Here is a 25,846-nt window from a genome sequence, read left to right on the forward strand (position 1 = left end):
CAGTGAGACTTGCGGGACATGTAATTATCACAGAGGTAGTCGCAACTTATCTAGTACAAAAGTAGGACGTCAAACATTTGAAATTCTGGTGTGAATTTCTTTAAGAGTTTAAATTTTGCTGTATGTGTCTGTGATTGGCAATACTTATTATCACCAGTATTAACAAAAATAGATATTTTTTTTACAAGTTGCTTTATGTCCCACCCACACACATAGGTCCTATGGCGACAATGGAACAGGAAAGGGTCAAGAGTGGGAAGGAAGCATCTGTGGCCTTTATTAAGGCAAAGCCCCAGTATTTGCCTGGTGTTAAAATGGGAAAGCACGGAGACCATCTTCAGGGCTGCCGACAGTGGGGTTCGAACCCACTATCTCCCGAATACTGGATACCACTATCAATATCATAGGTTAGAGAAAGGTCCACCAATTCAATACCATTAATACGAAGGTTGATCAAATATAAACAGGATTTTTATTCCTGAACATCAACAGTTGGTAGGACTGGCCCGCGCTTCTGCTATGCTTAGGTAGGACCATTAGGAGTGGGGAGAACGTGCTGTCACATAATTCCCGCCATTTCGTCAGTAACGCTCACCACGTCGGAACAACAGGTGCACCCCTCCCCTGCGCAACGCATAATTATATAATTTCTTCCTCATGAAGGAGTTACAGCGGCAGAAATTTGCCAGAGAGTGACTGCACAGTTCGGTGATCAAACATTGTCAAGGACGTGTGTGTGTAAGGAGTGGCGGAGGAAAGGGGAGGCAACACCCGTGAAAGCCAAGACTCGACTGTCAGCTGGCAAGGTTCTTGCAACTGTTTTTCTTCGATCGGCGTGGCATTTTGCCGATTGATTTTTTTGCATGAGCGATGTACAATCAATGCTGCTTACTACTGCGAGCTGTTGAACAGGGCCAGGGTTGCATATTACTGCAAAAGACGAGACCAACCGATTCGACAATGCACGGTCCCATACTGCAGCTCTGTCTCCAAGTTACAGAAAATGCACTGGACTCCACTTGATCATCCTCCTTACAGCCCGGACTTATCGCCCTGCGATTTCCATTTGTTTGGACCGCTTAAAGAAGCTCTAGGAGAACGATTTGAAGATGACGAGAGTGTGGAAAACTTCGTGCACAACTGGCTGGTGACAGGACCCTGTTCTTTTAACGATGAGGGCCTCAAAAAGCTGCCCAACGCTGGAACAAATGCATTTCCAAAGCAGGAAGCTATGTGGAAAAAGTAAATTGCAATTGCCCTGTGTTTTTCAATAAACAAATTGAAATAAAAAATAAAATCCCGTTTATATTTGATCCCCCCTCGTAACTTATGAGTACTGGATACTGACCACACTTAAACAACTGCAGCTATTGAGCTTGGTGACAAAAATAGGACAAACTTACTATGAACTTTTGGTATGTACCTTTTATGTAATTCAAACTTTGCTGTGTGCCTGTGACTGACAGTATTTAATATCAGTGTTGACAAAAATAGAACGTATATACTTTGAACATTTTAAGTAGTTCAAATTTCACTGTGTCTGTGACTGATAGTATTTAGTATCAGTGTTGATGAAAATAGAACGTACATACTTTGACTTTCATTGTGAATATTTTAAACAGTTTAAACTTTGTTATGTGTCTGTGATTAAAAGTATTTAAAATCAATGTTGATGAAATGGCAAAACCATGTTCTAGTAGCAAGCTACAGAATGCAGCGAGCAGTTTCAAGGAAGATTCCACTGAGACAGATGGTAAGATTATTTGCTGCTCCTTATGCAATGTTAATATTAAGGTAGATGAAAAAAAAATATCAGGAGGAAGCTTTGAAAACAGGCTTTCATTCAGGCATCCTTTCAAAAGGCAGGGAATAAAATGCCTTTTTTTAAACTGATATCACAATTACTTTTGCACAATGCAGTATCCCCTTTCATAAAGTAAACAATCCTGCAACAAAGAGTTTTTTTGGAAGAATACACACACACAGATCTATCCCGGACGAAAGCATGCGTAGAAAGAATTATTTGCAACCAGTTTGTTTCATTTTGGATTAAACATCAGACTCTCTTTCAAGGGCTGGTGTGAATATTCTTATGCTACCTTTGGCAGGAAATCCATCAAAATCAATGCTGTTTGCAATGTATGAATTGGAAAAAAGTCAACAGAAAAATCATCATGCAAAGCTTTAATGACTGTTACTGTAAACTCTGGTCTTTGGGGATTCAGTAGTATGGCAAGTTGTTACTAACCTGACACCATACATGATTTCAACATTTTCACAGCTGAAACCTATGTATTCTAATTTACATCACATAACCTGTGTCGCACATGCTTTGCACGAGGTATGCGAAGCAAGCAGAGTTGAATACTACATGGCAAATGACTTCATAGCTGAACTTAAGAAGACTCTGACAAAGGGTCCCAGTAGAATGTACTGTTACAAGGAGATCACAGGCTTACCGTTACCCAACCTCCCCGTTATAAGCACTTTCTTCCTTTTGAAAATAATTCTCCTTTTTGTCCTTTTTAATTAAAATTGTCCTCCTTTAAAATCTGGTCTTGAATGATAATTTACCTTCCGGACTTGAACTACACATTGCACGATACACCTGCTATAGAGCGTTCCAACCTTAAGTTGCAGTACAGCGACATAAAGATCACGCTCGAGTGTGACTCAAACAGGGCGTCACAGTTCCACATTTTTCGTTTGTAATTTTGTAATTTTAAGTTCATTCATTCATAAATTAATATTTGTAGGATAGTAAAATAAATACAATATACCTTAATCACTGGCGTTGCTCTCAGACCTTGAACGTACACCTTCTAACATTTCTGCAAGGCCTGATGTTCCCGCTTTGGATGAAACGGGTTCGGAGAGGATGATCCGGACGATGAAGAAAGTCATATTAAAAACTTTTCATCATCGACATCGTCCTGTAATTCGTCTGTTTTCCACAAAACTCTTTCATTTTTCTTTACTTCGTTCACATAATTTGCCTAAATGTCTTATGTTTGTATGGCGTAACAATTTTAGTTCAGCATTTGGAACAAAACCATGTTCATTACCCGCGTAGACAAAGGCAAATTACGGTCCTTGGCTTTTCGGTGGCCTAAGTCCCGAACTCACCCCTTCAAAAGCGGCCTGCCGTGCACTTTTCACTGTCGTATCCTTCCATTCTATTGTCACTGTCTGCCCAATATTTACCCACGATTCATCTGTGTAAATTATAGCTTTATTTTGTGCCCTCAAACGTTTTATCTCCCTGAGATACCTGTGCCTCCAATTAATAATTTCATCGGTTTCAGTGAAAGCTGCTTTATTACCCCGTCTTAAATAACAGAAGCCTATATCATGTAAGAAGCGATAGAACGTAGTTTTGGAAAATCGTGGCAAAGAATCTTCTCCATTTACACGACTCAAAATCACGTTCAATGTCGGTGGTATGTTAGCAAATAAAAGAGAGTGAACCACCCGACGCATCCACTTCTAACAATTTCATCATATTTAATTTTTCTGCCGTCCTCTTTTTTTTTTCTCGAGAGTTTGCAAAGGACCATGTGTGTGTTCCTTCCTTATAGCATAGATTGTTCTTTCGGAACAACTTGTAGCTTTAGCTGTTTCACTGATTGGGCTGCTCATATTCATAGTCTTTAAAAAATAATCCAGGACACTCATTATAATATTGCGTTCTTTTCCCCTGAGTTTACCTACAGAACGTTTCTTTTTAATTTGACGATCCATTATACATCCTTCTGCGCTTTTTCTTCGAATTAAGAACTATACATACGAGCACGAACTGACAACTACACAGACTACACAAACACAATCCACTTTTCCTCAAGAACTATACATTTATCACTGATCTTGTCCCGCTCCATGGCTAAATGGTTAGCGTGCTGGCCTTTGGTCCAGAGGGCCCGGGTTCAATTCCCGGCTGGGTCGGGGATTTTAACCTTCATTGGTTAATTCCAATGGCTCGGGGACTGGGTGTGTGTGTGTGCCGTCTTCAGCATTAGAATTCATCACAGGTAGAGGCCCCATTCTTAGACGCGCAGGTCGCCTATGCGGCGTCAACACTGGAAAGACCTGCACTCGGCCTCTTTGGAGGACACATGCCATTAAATATTTTATATATATATATATATATATATATCACTGATCTTCATTTAATCAATCTTATAATACTGATTAAATGAACACCACTGCACATATTTAAAAGCTCAGTCAGCCGAGTCAGCCGAGTCAGCCGAGTCACTCGTGAAACGTAAACAAACGAGACGTTCTCCCTGTCATAAATTAAGAGATAACGAGATAGGGACTTGAGGTATGATTTAGAAATAACTTCCATATTTGAAGAGCGTTTGCTTTGCTTTAACCACGCCATGATCCTTCTGCACATTTTCTTCGAAATTAGATCCCCACGCACGACCACGAACTACGCAAACGAAATACAGTTTCCTCAAGAATTGTACATATGTCACTGATATGTATTTAATCACTATTATACATACTACTGACGAAGTGAGCACTGCACTGCATGCGACTGTCTGAAAATGTTAAAAGCACATGTTTGGGAGATCACTACCGGTACTTCAGCCAGCCAGACAGCCGAGTCACGCGCGAAACCAAAATTCAAGGAGATATTCTTCCTGTCACAAATTAATAATTATGCCAGATAGGAACTTCGGGATTGTTTTAAAAATAACTTCCATATCTGAAGACCATTTGCCTCGCTTTGACCCCCCCATGCAAATTCGATAGGAAAGACGCTGGCCCGCGAGTGACTTTTTCGTGCCTACACATAAAATTCCCTGAACATGACTGAAAATAAACGCATATACTGCATTTTGTTATCATTTAAATTTAAAAATAAACTTATCTACATCGAGCTGAAATGTTTCTTTACCAGCAGTGAATATAAAATAGGAGTTATGTCATGATAAGTTCTATACAATGAAGATTTTGCATTTGGCGAAACTTTCCATTATATTACCATTTTCACACTAAATTATTTTTTTACATTTTTTTGTTAACAGCATCAAATGCGCCTTGAAATTCTGCACATAACACGATATTCACCCATTTTAATCGATAACATTTTGATTCACGGATATTTGGCAAATCCGCTGCATTAGAGTAGGACAGCGCTACCCGCAAAACATGGGAGAAGGAAAGAGACGGAACTATCCCATTACTGCTGTACTGCAATTTAAGGTTGGAACGCTCTATAGACGTGCAGAGTATACATCAACGTGTACAGGAAGTACACGTTTCCCACGGAAATACTGCTGTAGAAGATAGCTCGAAAGCGTTCAATGTATAGACAGGCCATTACATATATTGGATGACATAATAAAGTACAGCCAAACTAGTACATACCACTACCTCCACTTTAATTCATTCAGGCATCACTCATTCATTCAGACATCTTTTCAAAAGGTAGGGAATTAAATGCCTTTCTTACTGATATCACAATTACTTTTGCACAATGCAGTATCCCCCTTCATAAAGTAAACAATCCTGCAACAAAGAGTTTCTTGAAAAAAAAAAAAAAAACCCTCAGAGAGATCTATCCCAGATGAAAACATGGTTAGAAAGAATTATTTGCAACCAGTTTGTTTAATTTTGGATTAAACATGAGACTCTCTTTCAAGGGCTGTTCTGAATATTCTTGTGCTACGTTTGACAGGAAATCCATCAAAATCAATGTTGTTTGCAATGTATGAATTGGAAAAAAAGTCACCACAAATGTAAAAATCATTGCCCACAATGAGCAATAAACAGGTACTCCTTAAGAGTACCGTGTGTCATTGGTGGCACAAGCACAGAAATGCCATACGTTAAAAATATACTCGATATATCATCATTTGTTGGTTTAAAATTATCGGCAGGTACCCAGAAATTTCTTCTTTGAATGGAAACCTGGCTCTTACTTAATGCTTTAAACCACTGCATCATTTGATGACCCTAGCTCACAAAAGTCATTTGTGGCATATGAATAAAATGACTAGCTCAGCTCGCGGCAATGCACCTCTGTATATCAATACATGTAGGTCAGTTACTAACCCAGAAATGCCACATGCCAATTGCATGAATTCTGAGCTGAAGTTTAGACATGAAGCTCGGTTATTTCCTTTGCACACTTCTGGAAAAAGAGATAAAAGAACCTTTGTTCATATTATTTCGCTCACGTCAGTTGGTATCATGGCATCAAGCAGATGTGTTGGTGCTGATGAAGACGTAATACAAAAGCTAATAGTGTTCTAGAGTGTCATATTGAAGGCAGTGATGTATGTGAAAATGAATTAGACCCTGAAGGTCTTAGTTCGAGTTCTAATTATGCGTGTAATAGTGCTGACTGCAAGGAAAGTGATACAAACGATTAAGGTGGGCCAAATCTTTTGAAACCTGTTTGCACCTTGCCACAGACTAAGTTAACTGACTGGAACTGGACAAAAAGTGACAATAACCCAGTCGTATATATGTTTAGCAAATTCAGCGAAGTTAGTGGCAACTTGCTGAAAATGTTTGATACACAGCCGCTATCTGAACTCTCAGTTTTTTGTGAATACATGAACCCTTTGTTTGACAAAATATCTGACAAGACAAATGCGTATGCAGCAAGCCAGTTGAGCAATCATGACAGAAAAAAGGTGAGACAACGACAAATGGTTTGAAACTACACCTGACGAAATGAAGGCATATTTTGCATTAGTTGTACTAATATCACAAGTGCAAAAATCAAGAATTCAGTTACACTGGAATAAAAACAAGATGTATACACACTCCCATTTTTTATGAAACCATGGGCAGGAGAATATTCATTATAATTTCATGATTTTTATATTATGTTGACTATGAATGAATCGATAGTAGTGACAAACTAACCAAGACTAGACCTATAATACAACATTTCTGTCCCAAATTTTCTTAATTATATTTACCTTTACAAGACATTGCTTTAGATGAAAGTCTAATGAAGTTCAGAGGTCATCTTTCATATGTCCAGTGCAATAGGTCTAAGCGTTCAAGGTATGGAATAAAAATTTAGAAATTTTGTGAATCTAGTTCTGGCTACTATTTGTCCTTCACAATTAATGTGCAGGTGATGATGTAATGGATCAAAGTCTGCAAGCTAGGTCAAGGGCATACATTGTTTGTAGATAAATGGTATTCAGTGGCGTATTCTGAGGGCAAGGCTATCAGTGAAGCCCAAACCTCACCTGAGAATGAAACACATTGTAATGTAATCATCTGACACATTGTTCCATTTACAAAACTTGAAAGCAGTGAGAAAAAATGTCGAACGTATTTCTGCAAGCAAGGCTTCGGAGACTGATATCGCAGCCCAGGCTCTCGCCCCACGTGTCTAGCTGCTGTATATTGGATAGGAGTGGGGACTGGGATGATAGGTGTGGTAGGCTTCAGTCTATCAGATCGCCGCTGCTAACTATCAACCATGCGTTACTCATCGTATGTACTTCCTTACCTCATACTTCTGAATTAATGATATAGATAACAGAGTGCTGGTATTCCACTCCCGCTTACTTCTACATCCTTGTAGAAAGACACTGCAGGGCTGCTGTTATAGGAGCAATATAGTTTTCTTTTTATTGGTAGATCTGCTAAAATGAAATGTAATCTTTCAGGTTTAGTCTTCTTTTTGTTGATTATAATCGAACCCGTGATAATGGGTCGGACACCACCACTGATCTCCCGAGGAAGCTAAATAAGCAGTGAACGATGGGTACGACCGCTGTAAAAGCCAACATTTTAATTTAATAATAATAATAATAATAATAATAATAATAATAATAATAATAATAATAATGGTGGTGACCTAATAAGGATAAAATGAATGGCGAAGCCATCATAAACACCCAGTCCCCAAGCCAGGGGAATTAACAGTATGACAGGGTTGACAGGTTGATTCTGAAAATTTAACCGGGGCCATCGGACCAAAGGCAAGAATTCTACCCATTTAAACACAAAGCCGGACTTTAATTTGCTAAACATTAGGCTACTACTATGTCCACCGATCAGTAGCTTGTGAAGCAGCTTCGACAACACAACAGGCTTCTTCACTGGTTCTTCGCTGCAGCTCAAAACGCTGAAGGCTTGACGTTCACTAAACCAATCATCAAGAAGGGTAACCTAAGTCTAGTGGTAGCCTAGTCTTGATCCCAGAATACACCACTGCTGGTATTCCTCCCCAGATTTATTCAAAAGGCTACATGACATGCAGACAAATGTAACTGGAACTGTTAGACAGGACCACAAAGACATGCCTTGCAATATCAGTAAAACTAAACTAAAACGTGGAGAGTATGAGACATGGACTGCTATTTTTACCTTCTACAATACAATGAATGCATTTTCAATTCTCTCAAATTCGTCACAAGATTGCTGCTAACAGAAAGACGAGCTCCCATGACTTCAGAACTGGCATTGCACAGCAGCTACTAGACTGTTCAGTTGCCGGAGTACTCTGTTCGGGGTCGACCTTCAGCGAACACCACCTCTTATCAGATTACAAGCTAAATCATGGACCCATTTTCCCATGCATATTCCAGCTACAGAGAAAAAACCAAAAAAGTCACGAAAAGGTGTGTTGTGTGCCAAAGCCAGGGTAAAAGAAGTGAAAGCTGCTGGCAGTACAAGAAGAGTGGCATCGGTAAGCTTATTCTTTCATTATCATGCATGCAAATTTTCAGAAAGGAAACTTTACTGGTGGGTATTGTACGATTTTCTAAATAATATTGTGCTGACGACAGCTGTAGAGTGGCATTTAAATGTGATTTCTCAGTGAACTGCTACAGTATTTAAATGTGATGCGAATGGGTTGAGAATGTGAGCAGGCTGGGTGTGCTACCAATCCTGCTCTGGGATTGAATGGTCTTGCCATAGATAGGAATTCCATTACGGCTTACCACAACAGACTTTCTGAGAAAAGATTTGCAACATTGGACAAAGAAGGTTGATAATGAACAGCTTAAAAGAAGCATATTGTTTCCGGTTTTGAACTTCAGTCCTGTCTGTTTGTCCTGTGTGCGCAAGTTTCTACGACAAACAAATTAACAACTAAGCGTGAAAGAAAAGTGAGAAGTGTGTGCTTATAAAGAACAGTGTCCTTCGGTTAGTCAGCTGAACACTGAAAATCATTTTTCATTGTTGTGGGGGTAAAAACCATAAGCAGTGTTGGAGACATTCTAAGTGCAAAATGTAAGTGGACGGATGAAATGCCATCAATCAGCCAAGAATATCAGCCAAGTGTGAGAAGCTAGAAGCAGCTTTGATTATTTGGACATCCCAAGTAAATGAAAATAAAAAGCGACCAATGAAGTGATTAAGGAACAAGCTGAGTTTACTGGTGATAAATTAGGTGTTACGTACAGGTATACAGTAATGGTTGGCTATTTCATTTCAACAATATCATGGGCTGACACAGCATGTGAAGCATAGTGAGATAGCAGGAGCTGACCTGGCAGTTGAGAAGGAGGCTGCAAAAACCTTTCAGCAATAATTATGAATTACAATACAAGACATGTGTACAAAATGGATGAAACTGCTTTATTTTATTGCATGCAACCTGATAAAACAACCTCAAATGTCCCTCTAAGGAGATGCAAAAAAACAAAGAACAGTGACTAACCCTCAGAGTTTCAAAAATGTTGACTCATGAACAATAAAAAGGCCTGGATAAGCGTTGTTAAATTTGATGAATGGATGAGAACAAAGAGAATTTCTGTTATGCATCCTTGACAACATGCCTTGTCACTAAATTCCTTCGTCATCAACACACTGGATATTTTCAGCCTTTGGATGCAGGAATAATAAAAAGTTTTAAGGCACATTATAGGTGGCATCAAGTGAGAAAACTCATTCAACAGATCAACGATGTCAATTCTACTATCAGTTTGTTGTTAAAGGATGGCCCGTCCTACATCCGAGTTTCATGGGGAGAAATTTCAGCTACAACAAGGAACTGCTGGTCCCACACTGGAATGACTGGAGGGGTTGATGCATGTGAAGATCAAAGGTTTTCTCTAAAAATCAGACTGATTTATCTTCTTCCCAACATACCATATGGAGCAATTATCAGAGTTGAACAACTCGCAGCAATGGACCAAGAAGAGCCAGCGTTTTAGGAACTTTCCACTAACTTAGGTGAAATTACCAGAAAGTTCAAGAGACAGTGAAAATGAAATTTCTGAGCCAGAGAATTAACCTCTTAACCGGAGATTTCCACTGAGAAACAAACAATCGTAGTGGGGAATATATACATATATATATTTTGACAATGTTTTACGTCACACCAACAGAGATAGTCTTATGGTGACAATGGGATGGGAAAAGCCTAGGAGTGGGAAGGATTAATAATGGTACAGCCCCAACATTTGCCTGGTGTGAAAATGGAAAACCATCTTTTTTGACTGAAAAAGAGTTAATTTGTCACACCCATTACTCTTCCATGAATGACGAAAGAACTCATCCCGCACATTATGCGCTTCTGAGAATGACGAAGCAACTCGTCCCACCCATTATGCGTGCATGTCTCCACAGAAGACGAACTATCCAGTCCTACCCGTTTCGACATAAATATTATATCTTATGGCTGGTGGACATCTGAAAATTTGCGTTACGGAAGTTAGTGTCACAAAATGTGTAACAGTGTAACCCTAGCAAACGTGCAGGGCGTGGTGTAACACATGGATCGAGGGTCAGATAGTGTTACCTAGAACCGTGCAGGCTATGTCTTATGACTCGTAGTCATCTGAAATTAACAGCTATTGATGGATAGCCGTGACCGGCAGACATATTTATGTTCATTTGATTTTTGCAAAGGGAAAAGTGGTTTCTTTTGATTTGCATTTGGTAACTCAACACTGCATTAGACTTTTTGCAGCTACACTACAATACTACGTCTGATACTAAATAACAACCACCGAGCACAGATAACAACCGATAAAACAATGCCACTTTTCTAATGGAGTATTATTATTATTACAATATAGGAATTTGGCTTATATACCAATATAGCAAGAAAAGCAGTGAAATATAAAAGTATTGTACTGTGCATGATGTTACAAAAAAGAATTCTAAAGCGATCTTCAAAATCATTTTTCTTCAATGAGTCTATTTATAATGGTACAGAAGCAAGCTCACTGAGTTTCACCACTTATTATCCTCCCTATCCAAAGAGCTGTCCTGTAATTCGATTTTTGAATCAATGAGATGAAGAATAGTTTCATCATCCAAACGAACACGCTTAGCAATTATGTACAGAAGAAAATGCAATGAAATATTGGGGGGCCGTGTGGTGTAGCAAGTCTGGAACCTATTGACTTCTATAAAGCGATCATAGAACTACACTCAGCAACAAAGAGTGACGAGGTAACACGTCCCCAACAAGCAGATAACAGTGTTCGAAGGCTCTAGACGAGTTAACTCGTCATTACCCGAACGAGTAACAATTACTGGTAGACGAATTAACTCGTCGCAACTGGCTAACAGGTTAAAAGATCACTATTAAAGCAGCTGAAGTGTACGCAAACCACTTGCATGATTATTTTGAACTGTATATCAAATACTATATTCTGTTGAAATCATTTTCAAATTTGAATCAATGTACTTTACTGTGTGTATGGTAACTGAATAAAATTTGCATGAAGGTAACACCTGATAAAGAATTGAAAAAAGAAAAAAATGACAACCCAGTTTTAAATTAAATGTTGAATAATACAATTCCAGAAAATTCCTGTATGAAATATCACTATGCAGTTCCTTCAGTCATTCAAATTTAATTTTTTTTTAATATAGTGACCTGCCTCTGGGCTGATGACCTAACAGACAGACATAGTGACCTCGATTTAATGCCACCCTCTGTATTGTACTAACAGGTGCTCTAAACAATGGCATTATGGTGAGATGGAAAGGGATAACGGTATGTTAATATAAAGCAAAGCCCAGGCACAGCAAATCATATCAATCAATTTAAGAGTACAGAACAATTTTTTAATTTTTTAAAGTGTGAATTATTTTTCTTTAGAATAACAGCTTCAGAGTGCAAAACATTCTTGAGAAGATTTCAGAGTTCCTCACCTCTTGCTCTCTTCCTTTATTCCAGTTTAATAGAGTTGAAGGGGCTGATGACCTAGATGTTAGGCCCCTCTAAACAACAAGCATCACCATCATCATCATCATCATCATCATCATCATCATCATCATCATCAACAGAGTTGAAGAAATCAAAGACATGTTGTATGAATTATGAAGCTGCACAAACTGAGAGCAAGTTTATTTCTATTCATCTTTCAAAACCTGAGAACTTACTTGAACCAAAAGTCCACCTGGTAGCTATGGTGTCTTTATAGTCTGACACCACGGTTTGAATCCTGATGGTGGGAAGAAAAAAAATCACCATCAGAATGTTGGCCAAGAGGGTAGGGGAACTGGTGGTATATAATTTCCAGTTTCTAAATTGCATGCCAAATGTCTGGATTCAATTACAAATCTCTCTGCAGTGTTCATATGGAGTGAGGACATACGATGCTGTTGATGGCGATTCATCACTCAGATAGCGATGTTAAGCACTGGTGTTATTCGACACGAGTAGACTGTGCCAACACTGTGTTTCACCCTCTCCCTATCTTATCATGAATTTATTTATTACACATGCCTGTAATAGAGTTGTACTCCAGTTACAACAGTCATTACAAAGTGCATTATTTCAGTAAAAAACATGAGAAAAATGACAAAACTTTAAGGATAGATTTAGAAAAATGTTTGATATATTCAGATCAGGTTTAGATTCTACATAAGTTTACAATAATTGGATACTAATTCTGTAAGTGAGAAATATCAAAATATTTATGTGCAGCATAGGCATATAAGGTGCATGATTAATTGTATAAGAATAGAGTTCCAAAATTTACAGATAACTGATGTCCATTTGAATTGCTGTCCAAGAATTCCATTTCCTTTTACAAAATTTCTTTTTGTAAAGACTATGTACATTTGCTGAAGTAATTTAGTATGCATTTTTTTACTCTACAATTTTGATAGGGACTTTGAGAGATCTATGTCAGGGTTCTTGAATAAGTCATTAAACGCAGTGAATATCCTTAATATTGGAGTATTTTTGTGAAATGATGTGTTGGATAAGGGTTTGTGAAAGTATGTCTGAGTATGTAAGTTTGATTAGCTTATGTTAGGTGCCTCTGTAGATCAGTGGTAGTGTTGGCCTCCAGATCCCAAGAGAGTGGGTTCAAACCCGGCAGAGGTAGTCGGATTTTTGAAGGGTGGAAGAAAGTCCATTTGACACTCCATGCCGTATGTGGGCAAGTAAAAGATCTCTGGTGACAAATTTGGTGTTTACCCGACAAAAGTAATTAAATCTCAGCCATAGACACCCAAGAGAGTTTTGGTTTACTCGGTCTGCCATCTAGCAGGCCTACAAGGTAAAACAGAACGTCGAAATTGACGAGCAGACAGCCAGATGGCGTCAAATTGAAATGCCTGCACACAGTAGCTGAGGCCATACGATTATTATTATTATTTGCTTATGTTGAAATGTATTCTGATAAGCAAATCACTACTATCTATAAAGCTATTTATAATTTTGTGCAGGAATAGTTGTTGATATAATTCTCACAATCAAAGGTAGGGAAGGTCCACCTATTCAATACAATTAATTTGATGTTCATATATTTTATTAATATTGGTACTAGTTTTGACCTCTCTTACTTAGGTCATCTTCAGCCATATATACTAAAATGGAAACAATATGAAGGCAAAAACATTCACAAAAATATATAACTTAACCAAACTTGGCATGTCTTAAATTTGTTGTCAAAGAAACATGTTCAAAAGCACAGTAAGTCTTAACCAGGCTAATGTTGAACAACTAGTGAATACAAACTCTAATGGGACACAAATAATCACACAAGCCTCATTAACCGAGGGAAGTTAAAATCCCTGACCTGTCCGGGAATCGAACCTGGGATCCCTTGGACCAAAGGCCAACATACTAACCATTCAGCCATGGAGCCAGACTATAAAATCTATGATAACCAATCATGCCGAGACGGAAAGCGAACAGACATCGTAGCACACTGCATTCGAGAAAAGTGCATTTATCACTAACAATGAAACTGACCAATAAAAAGATTCTCGATTGTCACAGGAGAGGGAATGACAGAGGGAATAATCTTTAAATTCACTGCCCAGGTTCAAGTGTAAATTACTCGGTTGACACAGCAGTCAGTGAAAAAGCTGTTCATTACCCTACACAATTTCAAAATTCTTTAACTCCATCTGACTTGCCACCACACAAGCTGATTTTGAAAGTAGGGGTGCCTACACCCACTAAAGTTATGCAATAGGATGAGATTGGGGTGAAAACTTTGAAATACAGTTTGACTAAAGCTAATATTTTAACTGGCTATGACATAGGAGGAACTGTCTTAATAGTAACAATACCTATAATTCCTTCAGATTTGCCTTTTGATTTCAAATGAGTTCAATTCCCAGCAAGAGTTTGGTTTGGCATGACAATAAACAAAGCACAGGGTCAGACACTGAGTTTGGCTGGAGTTGATCTCAGTGGAGAACGTTTTTCTGCTGGTCCACTTTACGTGTCCCTCCCGTGTGTTACATCAAAACGAAATCTTTTCGTGTTCACCATCGGAAGAAAAACCACTAATGTCACATAAAAGGAAATATTATATGTCCCTGGTTAAAAGTAGTCTATCGCCTTAAATTCATAACTGCTCCCGTGTGCACGCACGCACACACACACACAATAAAACCTTTCTATAACGGACACCTCTGGGACTGAAATTGTCCGGTAGGAAGGGGTGTCCACCCGGGAGAGGTTATGAAACCGGTACCATTAAATGTAAGTTGGACCACAATAACCCATGTACTGTATGTGTTAAAATCTCACAAATACTATTGTACAATATACTGTACTCAAATGAGAAATTTGTAGATGCGCTGCTGCAGCTGCAATGTATCGAAGAGACAAAAACACTTCTATGGAGACCTCTGCTGAGCAAACTGTACATTATTACGCACACTACACTTCTCACGTTTATGATACGTCTATTATGCCTACCTTTTCTTTTACAGTTAAAAACTTTCTCTGAGCCATGTTAAAATACACCAACTTACTAATGTAAAACTGAACACGTCAAAAGCCCATGAATCAATTAAAGGTAACCTAACAGTGAAAATACGAATTCCAGCGCTGTTGAGCATGTCAGATCACACAACTTCTGGGAGTGACAGTATAGCTTAGTGTTGCCTTCCAAGAATGTGTACGACCTGCACCGCAAATTACGGTGTCTGTAATTCTTGTGCAAAAGTAAGCAAATACTGCGCAGGACACAAATATATATATTTTCTAAAGTCTGTCAGGAGAGGTTTAATTGGAGTTTCTAGTGGCTAGTCCATGATCGTAATAGAAGGTGCCCATATAAGAGGGGTAAGTTACTCAATTACAACATAATTATGGACCTAGAAAATCATCCGCTAAGAAGGGGTGTCTGCCAGTGAGAGGTGTCCATTAAGGCAGGTTATACTGTGTATATATATATTTTACAGATATGGACGAACAGTAAGGACCTTCAATTGCATCAGAAACTGGTCCTGTAAATGAAACACATCTGAACGTTCCTTAACAAACTATTTTACAATACAGAGGTAATATTTCTTTTAAATGGTGTTAGCTTTAGTAATTCATGACAGTTTTGATTTAAAATAGTATTACTGTATCATATCTTGAGAGCTAAAGTAATTTGGTTACAGATACCTTACAACCCCAAGGAGCAGTATCAAAAGCAGAAGTCTTACTTTATTCCTGGGAAAGATCAAATTGAAATGCTGACTTACCTAGAGGAAGGAAAAAATGAAGGCAACCAGAAAAGCACAAGTTTATTAGGAAGTACAAATGTAATCAGGGCAAAGAGTAGTTACCAATCACTGAAAAGGTGGTACAAAAACAAATACAGTAAATAACAGTGTACCTTTGATCTATGTGGTTGCCTGCTACAGTGTGCTTAACTTATTTCTGTAAGAAGACAGCAAACTTTTAATGGTTCCTACCAAATAAGCTGGCCTTTAAAAAATTAAATTTCTTAGTGGCCAAGTACATAGACTCCAGGAGGAGAATGGTGAAGATAAGGCAGAAAGCAAAAAATTTTTTCAGGGAACACTGACAATTTGTGATGGTATGTACTAATGTTCTTAAAATGAAACGAGCCAGAGGCAAACCAGAAAGTGACAAAAGAGGCAAACACACAACAAAACTAGACTTGCTGAGGAGACAAGAGAAAGTGACTTTATAAGTAAATTTCCAACTTACGAGAGTCACTATCACCATTGAGACAGTTCACAAAAATATTTATCCCCACAGATGAATTCGGGGGCAGCCTGTGTGGTAATGGCGGTGTGCCATGGCACCACTAATGTGTCAAGCCAGATGTCACTGGTTGGTAAGATTATGAAGCTCAGACAAACATACTTTCGCCATGTTATGCGGTCGGGTTCCTTGGAAAAAGCAGTCATGGTTGGGATGATCAGCAGAACAAGAAGACCAGGGCACCGTGGGGACACGTTGGATAAACACCATTAAAGCTGATGCCACCCTCACCCTGGGACAACTAAAGGAAGGAGTGTGCAAAAAAACAAGTTGGAGAACTGTAATTTATAGAATTGTCCGTCAGACTCCATTGAATGGAAACCACCACCACTCTAGACCACTCAATGAGCTTTCTATGGCACCTTGATGAACATTCATGATGCAACGGACGAGGCAGTGAAGTGAATTATTGATCTGGAGATCCGAAATTCAGTATTTGTACATACAGAACCTCCCAAAACAGATGGAGGGGAGAGGTGGAGGTGTTAATCATTGTTTTAAGAGGAAGTACAACTAGGCAACCATCCTCTACGTAACACCAATCCGAAAGAAAAAAATAGAAGGGATCCGACACTTTGAAAAATGAAGGTATCTGCCAAAGAAAGACAAGGGCCACGAAGGGCGTGAAAATGAAAGACTCCCTAGGCCTCAAGGGATCTAATACAGTTGGTGTCGGAAAAGAACAAGAGTTGACCAAGGGAGGTCGGATAGGATAGATGAAAGTGAGGAGCCTGACACAAGTATGTGGAAGCAATACCAGGATTCAGTTAAGGGCCTCATGGTCGCCAACCCACTCTCCTAAGTACAGAGTCCCTGGGGGCCTGTTTAGTCACCTCTTGCGACAGGCAAGGAATACCATGGGTGTTATTCTACTGCCTCCACCCATAGGGGGATGGAGGGGAGAGGCCAAAGGAGACACATGTTGGAGCGCCCAGAATTTCAAGAGGCCTGGAAGATTAAGGGATTGATTATATTATCAGAAGCCCAATCAAAGCACTCGCATATGGCATTTAGCCTAATATATCATTACAATCTCTCAATCTCTACTTGATAATTCTTGATTGTTTGCAGTCATCTTTGACAATTTAAACTGCCAGATCAGCTGTTTTGGTTCAGCCTTGATATAATTCTGTTTCTGTGGAAAGGTGACTTGTAATATTGTGACAGTCAATGCCACCAATATTGAATATATAATACTATATCAGTATGCAATTAGATGTGAATCCTGTCTTTTAAACCTGCAATGGGACAATGGAAAATATTCAGGATACCATATTCAGACTTATAAAATTAGTATTCAATATTAATATTCAGCAATAATTTTCATATCTCACTTGTTTGAATAATGAAATTGTATTTCTGATTAAAAAGCATCAATATGCACCTGTGCATGTCCAATCATATTCAGATACACCCTAAGTAAAGTGAAAAATAAAAAGAAAATACAATGATAGCGGCGGATTTACGGATGTTGTTGTCTTTCAGTTCCTATATTGTATATGGATTTGTTTCATACACCTTACTTTTCAAGTGTCCGCAAAGAAATCACAGTTTGTTAGATCCGGAGAATGTGGTGGCCACAAATTTTTGCTAACCATTCGTTCTTCAGAGATGATGACTTGCTGCAGAGATACATTTAATGTGTGGCACGTTGTCCATCTTACTGCTTTATCTTTCATCTTCAGTGACTTGATAAAAAAAAATCTATGAAAAATATCCACATAGACAACAGTGTTGAATGAAAAAATATGGTCCTATGACACGTGTTCCTAACACATCACACCGAACAACAATCTTTTCCAATATGGAGTGACGGCTAATATCAATGTTTGGGTTCTTCGTTGCCCAGTACCAAGTGTTCTGTAAAAGATGAAATCATGCCTCATCACTCATTATGAACTGGAAAGGGTCTAACAGACCTGCACTGATGCTATTTAGAAGGCAGGTGGAGTAATCTACAGTACATGACTGTGACTGTCAGCCACAATTGTGGCATATCTGCCATACAATATGGTTAAAAATCTAGGCTCTTTAATATACGTTGGCAAGTCCTTCTCCTTACACTTGTCTGTTGCGCCAACTCACTTCTTACGACTCTGAATAATCTTTTAGCGAATATCCTCAATAACTTCTGGTGTGCGAACTAAGGACTCTTTGTGTTTGGACACTGTGCACATATCCTGTAATATGCCATTTATTAACCAAAGCCTGTATTGCTCTTTGCTGGTTATCATCTACCCAGAAACTTGACCCTGAAAATCTTGTGGGTTTCCTGAACAATCTGTTCTCGCATATGCTTCCACAATTTCCACTCTTTCTTGTATCAAGCAAGTCATTTTGCAGAATGAGAACAGACACCTGTAATTTAACTGGTGAAATAAAATGAAACGCTGACAAGAAAAATGCCAACAATCTATTGCAGATTTAATTCAATAGGATATGATAATAGAATTTCAAGCAGTCGAAAAATCACATTTATATACAACTGAGAGGAGGGCTAATTTTTCATGCAACACCCTGTATTTCAGATGTGTTCTTGGTAACAGGCTATTTCTTTGGCCATCATATACTAAATGAAGAGTGTTTACTGTTCTACAAAAGAAGTTTTACCAGCATTCGAAATCCTCTACAGTACATACCTTCGGAAGGGATAAAGAATTTTGTTGTGAATGAATTCCAGTGCTTTTTGCTCTTGAGACAAGGGGAATCAAAATCCTGGCTGATCACATGAAGATGAAGGCGGGCCATGCTAGCCACAGCATGGTAGCCTAATCTGAAAGGAAACGCACACACTGTAACACAATAATAAAATATGTTACAAGGTAAAAATGTAAATTAAGTACATTATTAGGCAATCAGTACTTTAGACCGTAAAAAGAAGATAAAAAATTTAAAAAATAAGTTCCCAGACAGCAAACATAATTTAATTTGACGGAGGAAAGGAAAAGGTAGGAAAGGGAAATGTAGAACAGAGGATAGAAAAATACAGGTAGAACAGGGTCATGGGAGGGAGAAAAGGGAAGAGGAAGTAGCTTCTGCAGTAGTAAGGAAAGATAGTGCTGAGCAGGAGGGGAGGGGATCAACTGACGTGGGTAGGGTTGAGGCTCTGGTCATGGCAAATTCCATTGTTAGACATGTGGGGAAAGTGTGTGGAGAAAAGTGAACCAGGGTAGTGTTATCCAGGAATTAGGTCGAGGCAGATGTTGAGGAAAGTAGAAAAGAAGGATGAGAGAAAAGAGAAGGTGGTAGTGTTTCACGTTGGTACCAACAACGTAAGGCAAGCAGGTATAAGTACCAACATAGCTGGGGATGTGTGGGATCTGCTAAATCAGCAAGGGCAAAGTTTAAGGAAGCGGAGATTGTTATTAGTGGAATACTGTGTAGGAGGGATACTGACTGGAAGGTGACTGAGGATTGAAATGAGACTATGGAATGGGTATTTGGGAAACTGGGAGCGAGATTTCTAGATCATAATGCGAGGGTAGGAGATAGGGATCTGCGCTCAGATGGCCTTTACTTAAATTGCAGTGGTAAGTATAAGTTAGGAAATTTGTTTAGAAGGGTTATAGGGAGGTACATTCAGGGAAACGGGGTGGCCTAGGGAGCAGTGATAAGGGTACAGGGATCTGGAAGTCAAGTAGGGATGACATAAAAATGTTAGTGTTGAACTGCGGAAGTATTTTAAAGAAAGGAATAGATATATATTTACTAGAGCTGAATCATGGCTGAGAAATGATATAATGGATGCAGAAATATTCTCTTGGAACTGGAGGGTGTATCATAGAGATAGGATAGGAATGGTAGGAGGGGGAGTATTCATTCTGGTGAAAGAAGAATTTGTAAGCTATGAAAAAGTTAAAGATGACAAACATGAAATTCTAGGTATAAGGCTCATCTCTAAAGATGATAGGCAACTTGATGTCTTTGGAGTGTATAGACCAGGAAAGGGTAGTGCTGACACTGATACAGAATTATTTGATACGATAATCAGCTATGTGAGAAACTACACAGAAAGTAATGTGATTGTAGCGGGTGATCTCAATTTGATATAGATGTTGATTCCCATAGGGAATTTGTCCCGAATGAGTAAATTTATAATACCAGTATAAATTTATAATACCAATATAAATATATTCATTCGGGAAAAATATTTCAGATTTCCTACGGGAATCAACATCTATATCATCTGATGGCCAAGCACGCATCAATTTTCGGTAATGAGACAAAGTCTCAAGTGCATTGGCACTGCCGGTGGCTCCAAGTAGCCTACGCAGTGGCCTCTATGGTATGCACTACCCATGCGTCTTGGTAGGTGTGCTAGGTACCAACTGATGAGCCCAACCTAGCACATGGGGGCGAAACGCTGGCAACCAGGAATGAGTTAGCTGGAAAATTTATAATGTCCAATAACGGACCATTTATATTGGTATTATAAAGTTACTCATTCGGGACAAATATTTCAGATTCCCTACGGGAATAAACATCTATATCATCTGATGGCCAAGCACGCATCAATTTTCGGTAATGAGACAAAGTCTCAAGTGCATTGGCACTGCCGGTGGCTCCAAGTAGCCTACGCAGTGGCCTCAACGGTATGCACTTGGTAGGTGTGCTAGGTACCAACTGATGACCTCAACATAGCACACGGGAGCAAAACGCTGGCAACCAGGAATGAGTTAGCTGGAAAATTTATAATGTCCAATAACTGACCATTTTGTATTGGTATGATCTCAATTTACCAAATGTCAATTGGGAAGGTAAAGTGAACGACAGGAAGCATGACCAACAAATGGCAAATAAATAATCTGGGAACGACAGCTGATTCAGAAAGTGATGGAACCAACTAGAAGGAAGAATATTCTGGATGTGGTGCTGGTAAAACTGGATGAGCTCTATGGAGAATCCAAAGTAACAGATGGTATTAGTGATCACGAAGCTGTTTTTGTCATAGTTAAAAATAAATGTGATAGAACGGAAAGTCTTAAAAGTAGGACTATTAGGCAGTATCATATAGCTGATAAAACAGGCATGAGGGAGTTTTTAAAAAGTAACTATGATCGGTGGAAAACGGTAAATAAAAATGTAAACAGACTCTGGGATGGGTTTAAAGGAACTGTTGAGGAATGTGAAAACAGGTTTGTAGTACCTTTAAAGATGGTAAGGAATGGTATAGACGCACTATATTATAATAGAGAAGTAAAGAGACTAAGGAGGTGTAGGTTGGAAAGAAATAGTTAGAAATGGCTGTGGAAGTAAGGAGAAATTGAAGGAACTTGCTAGGATAATGAATCTAGCAAAGAAGTCAGCTAAGGATAACATGATGGCAAGCATAATTGGCAGTCATACAAATTTTAGTGAAAAATGGAAGGGTATGTATAGGTTCTTTAAGGCAGAAACAGGTTCCAAGGAGGACATTCCAGGAATCTTTAATGGACAAGGGGAGTGTGTATGCGAGGATCTTCAGAAGGCAAAAGTATTCAGTCAGCAGTATGTAAAGATTGTGGGTTACAAGGATAATGTCCAGATAGAGGAGGTGACTAATACTAAAGAAGTATTAAAATTTACCTATGATAACAATGACATTTACAGTAAGATACAAAAGTTGAAAACTAGAAAATGGTACAAGGCAGGAGTGAAAATAAGCAAAATAACAAGTTTTACGGCATCCTTCAGGTTGAATGTGTTAGAATATGTTGCGAGAAATGGATTGACCTATCTAAGGCATGTGATAGGGTAGATCATGGGAGACTACTGGCAAAAATGAGTGCAATTGGACTAGACAACAGTGACAGAATGGATGGCTATATTTCTAGAAAATTAATCTCAGAGAATTAGAGTAGGCGAAGCTTTATCTGACCCTGTAATAATTAAGAGGGGAATTCCTCAAGGCAGTAATACTGGACCTTTATGTTATATGTTTATATATGAATGATATGAGTAAAGTAGTGGCATCAGAGATAAGTTTTTTTTGCAGATGATGTTATTCTGTACAGAGTAATAAATAAGTTAAGATTGTGAGAAACTGGAAAATTACCTTGATAAATTTGTGAGATGGACAGTAGGCAATGGTGTGATGATAAAAAGGGTTAAAAGTCAGGCCAATCCAAAGGTTGTGCAGAAGCGTGGGTTTTACCATTAACTGAAATTATAAACTTACTGCCTGGTCACTTGAAAAAAAATTTTTGATTATTTTTTCCTCTGAAAATACCGTAGTCAAAAATTAGGTGGGGGCTGCATGTTATAGGCGAGTAAATAAGGTACGTTCAATATTGCTTTTACAACTGAAGCAGGAAGCAAAAACTGATCTGAGCGCCAGATGCTGTTGTAATGTTGCAACAGCAAGCAAAAGCTGGGTCAACACAAGTCTTTACGAAGAGCAAAATTCCCTTTAGCATATGTACACTTTTCTTATTAAGTTGAAATTAGTCCCTTTTAGGTTCTGATGGTAGAAGATTACCTACAGAACTGGTTTTAAGAGTGAAAATAGACACAAGTATAGGTGTATATTTTACAATGGACTGCAGCTCAATTGAAGTTACAGACAGCGCAATTAACACATTGGAGATGCCGCTCGTAGAAACTACGGGCATGCTAATTCATTGCTGCTGACGGAGCTCGGAGAATCTACAGGCACGATTTCACTGTAGCTAAAAAATTGTAGCTGCCGTTTCAGCGAGCTGTGACTTCAGTAGGATACTGCCGAATGCTTCTATAAGCATAAAATATACCAATTATGAGCGTAAGTCGAGAGCTCTTCTTTCAAGGCATTGAAAACACAGCCACGTCCCTACATAACCTAAGGCTGCGTCGTCGTTGACTCTCAGCTGTAAAATAGGCGGGAAAGTACGTAGGTACATATGGACAGGAAGAGTGTGTGTTCAAAAGGCAGGCTTGTTTGTGTAATTCTTGTGAATATTTAGCATGTCTAATTCAAGTGTACGAAATTTCGACAACGAATCCATAAAGGATGTGCTTATGGAAGACAAGACTTCTGAAAATGAGGATGCGGATAACAATTACACACTAAGTAAACATGATGATTCTGGCACTTCAGGCTAGTAAATGCAGAAAATGAGCTAATTTCAAATTGATGTGAAGTGTAACGTAGTTTTATATCGCTTCCTTGAAGTGGCTCCTGTAATATTGTCTTATACCGCTTCCTAAAAATGTGGGTGTTTCCCGTGTACCTGTAGCAACTCGATGCAACCCCGTAGTCAAACAAAGAACAGTGGGAATGAAAATTCCTGGTTGTAAACAAGGATACAGGTGCCAATTGACCAATTAGGTTAGAATCTGTATTAGTGTGTTTCAGTAGATGTGCCCACAAAGTCAAATTTCAAAATATTAACCGAAGTGGCATCCATAGCTGCATCAGTTTTTTTCTTGTTTGTAAAACATATTATATTCATAAATTTATATTTAAAAATTGCTGCACCATCATGATAATTAAAAATTAATTTCTGTGTAGAGGAAAGTGTGATCTTTCTATGCATTCCAAGAGCTGTTATAATCATGGCTTACCCTAGCATTGAAAATTTTTTAAAAACTATTAAAAATCCTGCGATTTCTGGAGGGTAGCACATTTAAATATGGCCGTTTCCAATGTGTTAATGTTCCAGATAGCATACAACAATAATGTTATTTGCTTTATGTCCCACTAACTACTTTTACGGTTTTCGGAGATGCCGAGGTGCCGGAATTTTGTCTTGTGGGAGTTCTTTTACGTGCCAGTAAATTTACTGACACGAGACTGACGTATTTGTGCACCTTCAAATACCACCAGACTGAGCCAGGATCGAACCTGCCAAATTGGGGTCAGAAGGCCAGTGCCTCAACTGTCAGAGCCACTCAGCCTGGCGATAGCATACAACAAGCTCTGGGTACAGTACTCAGCAGGGATGAATAATCCTGACAGGAGACCTAAATTGCCCAATAAGACAAGCATGAAAAATGAATTAGTATTCACCTACCTACTTGAAGAGGCACTGAGCCTACTGCATTAAACATGATGTTATTGACTACGTCCCACTAACTAAGTTTTTTTGCAGTTTTCGAAGACATTGAGGTGCCAGAATTTTGTCCCGCAGTAGTTCTTTTACATGCCAGTAAATCTATCGACACAAGGCTGAGTTATACGAGCACCTTCAAATACCACCAGACTGAGCCAGGATTTAACTTGCCGTATTGGGGTCAGAAAACCAGCGCCCCAAGCGTCTGAGCCACTCGGCCTGGCAGTGTGAAAACATATTTCTGCCGTATTAGAGGACGCACTTGAACTTCTGTTTGTGCAGAGGTTAGAAGTGAAAGAACAAACACTGCTTGTGAGAACAGAAAGTGCGCTGATGAAGACGCACAGGGCAGTCATTACAAACATGTGCTGTAAAAAACAATGGAGTGATAATGTCAAAATTATATGAAGGGATGGAAAGAAATCTAAGGCACTAATATACTACAGGAAAATCCAGAGAAGTTGTCAACACATGCTTCAGGAAATCAGAGTGTGGTGGTGATTATTGTTTTAAGAGGAAGTACAACTAGGCAACCATCCTCTATATAACAGTAACCAGAGAGAAAAAAATGGAAGGGATCCGACACTTTGAAAAATGAAGGTAACTGTCAAAGGAAGAAGGGCGTGTAAATGAAAGACTCCCTAGGCCTCGGAACCTACTAATATTGTCGGGGTCAGAAAAGAAAAAGTGTTGACCAAGGGAGGTCAGATAGGATACAGGAAAGTAAGGGGAAGCAATGCTAGGACTCAGCTCAGGGCCCTGTGTTCACCAACTCATGCTCCCAATATGAGAGCTCCTTTTCAGTCTCCTCTTTACAACAGGCAGGGGATACTGTGGGTGTTATTTTACCGCCCTCACGCACAGGGGGAAGGAAATCAGAGAAGGCAAAATTGATGAGGCATTGGTCCTCACAGAAGATTATATTTAAGAGAAGTGGCTATTATTATGTCTGGTAACCGTAGAGCTAAGGAGCTAAGACAGGCAACACTGAACAAATGACAAAAAGTCACGCAGAGAATGGACAGTACCAACCTTGTGGAGTATCAATCTGCAAGAAAAATTTCTTGAAGAAAAAGGGTTGAACACGTACAGACAAAATCAAGAGTTGATAGAGGAAGTTTGAAAGGACCTGCACTGGGCATTCTGTACCAACAACCATGATATTCAACAGAGATAGAGGAAAAGTACATGGAGAGGATATTATGCAAAATGGATACACGGCTAGCACCAGGTGTTGAAAAGGAAACTGCACCTTGTGCTATACTTACGCAGGAAGATGTGAAGAGGGCAACTGTAAGTACGAAATATCAAAGAGCAGCAGGGATGGACGGCATTTACAATCGACATCTGAAAACATCCTGTGCCTATCTGGAAAATGCGTGGACAACTAATAAATGGGAAAAATCCAAGGAAA

At 39.0% G+C, this 25,846-nt stretch overlaps 1 protein-coding gene across 1 annotated transcript in view; it reads right to left on the reverse strand.

The window, feature by feature from the left end:
- The window catches only part of LOC136873790 (aprataxin), an 89,077-nt gene that overhangs the window by 20,545 nt on the left and 42,686 nt on the right, over window positions 1-25,846 (reverse strand). Inside the window, exon 3 of the mRNA XM_067147022.2 lies at window positions 19,063-19,196. Within this exon, the coding sequence (XP_067003123.1) occupies window positions 19,063-19,196 (134 nt within the window). The remainder of the gene's footprint in view (window positions 1-19,062; window positions 19,197-25,846) is intronic.

Source organism: Anabrus simplex, chromosome 5, assembly GCF_040414725.1.
Source record: "Anabrus simplex isolate iqAnaSimp1 chromosome 5, ASM4041472v1, whole genome shotgun sequence".
Lineage (NCBI taxonomy): Eukaryota > Metazoa > Arthropoda > Insecta > Orthoptera > Tettigoniidae > Anabrus > Anabrus simplex.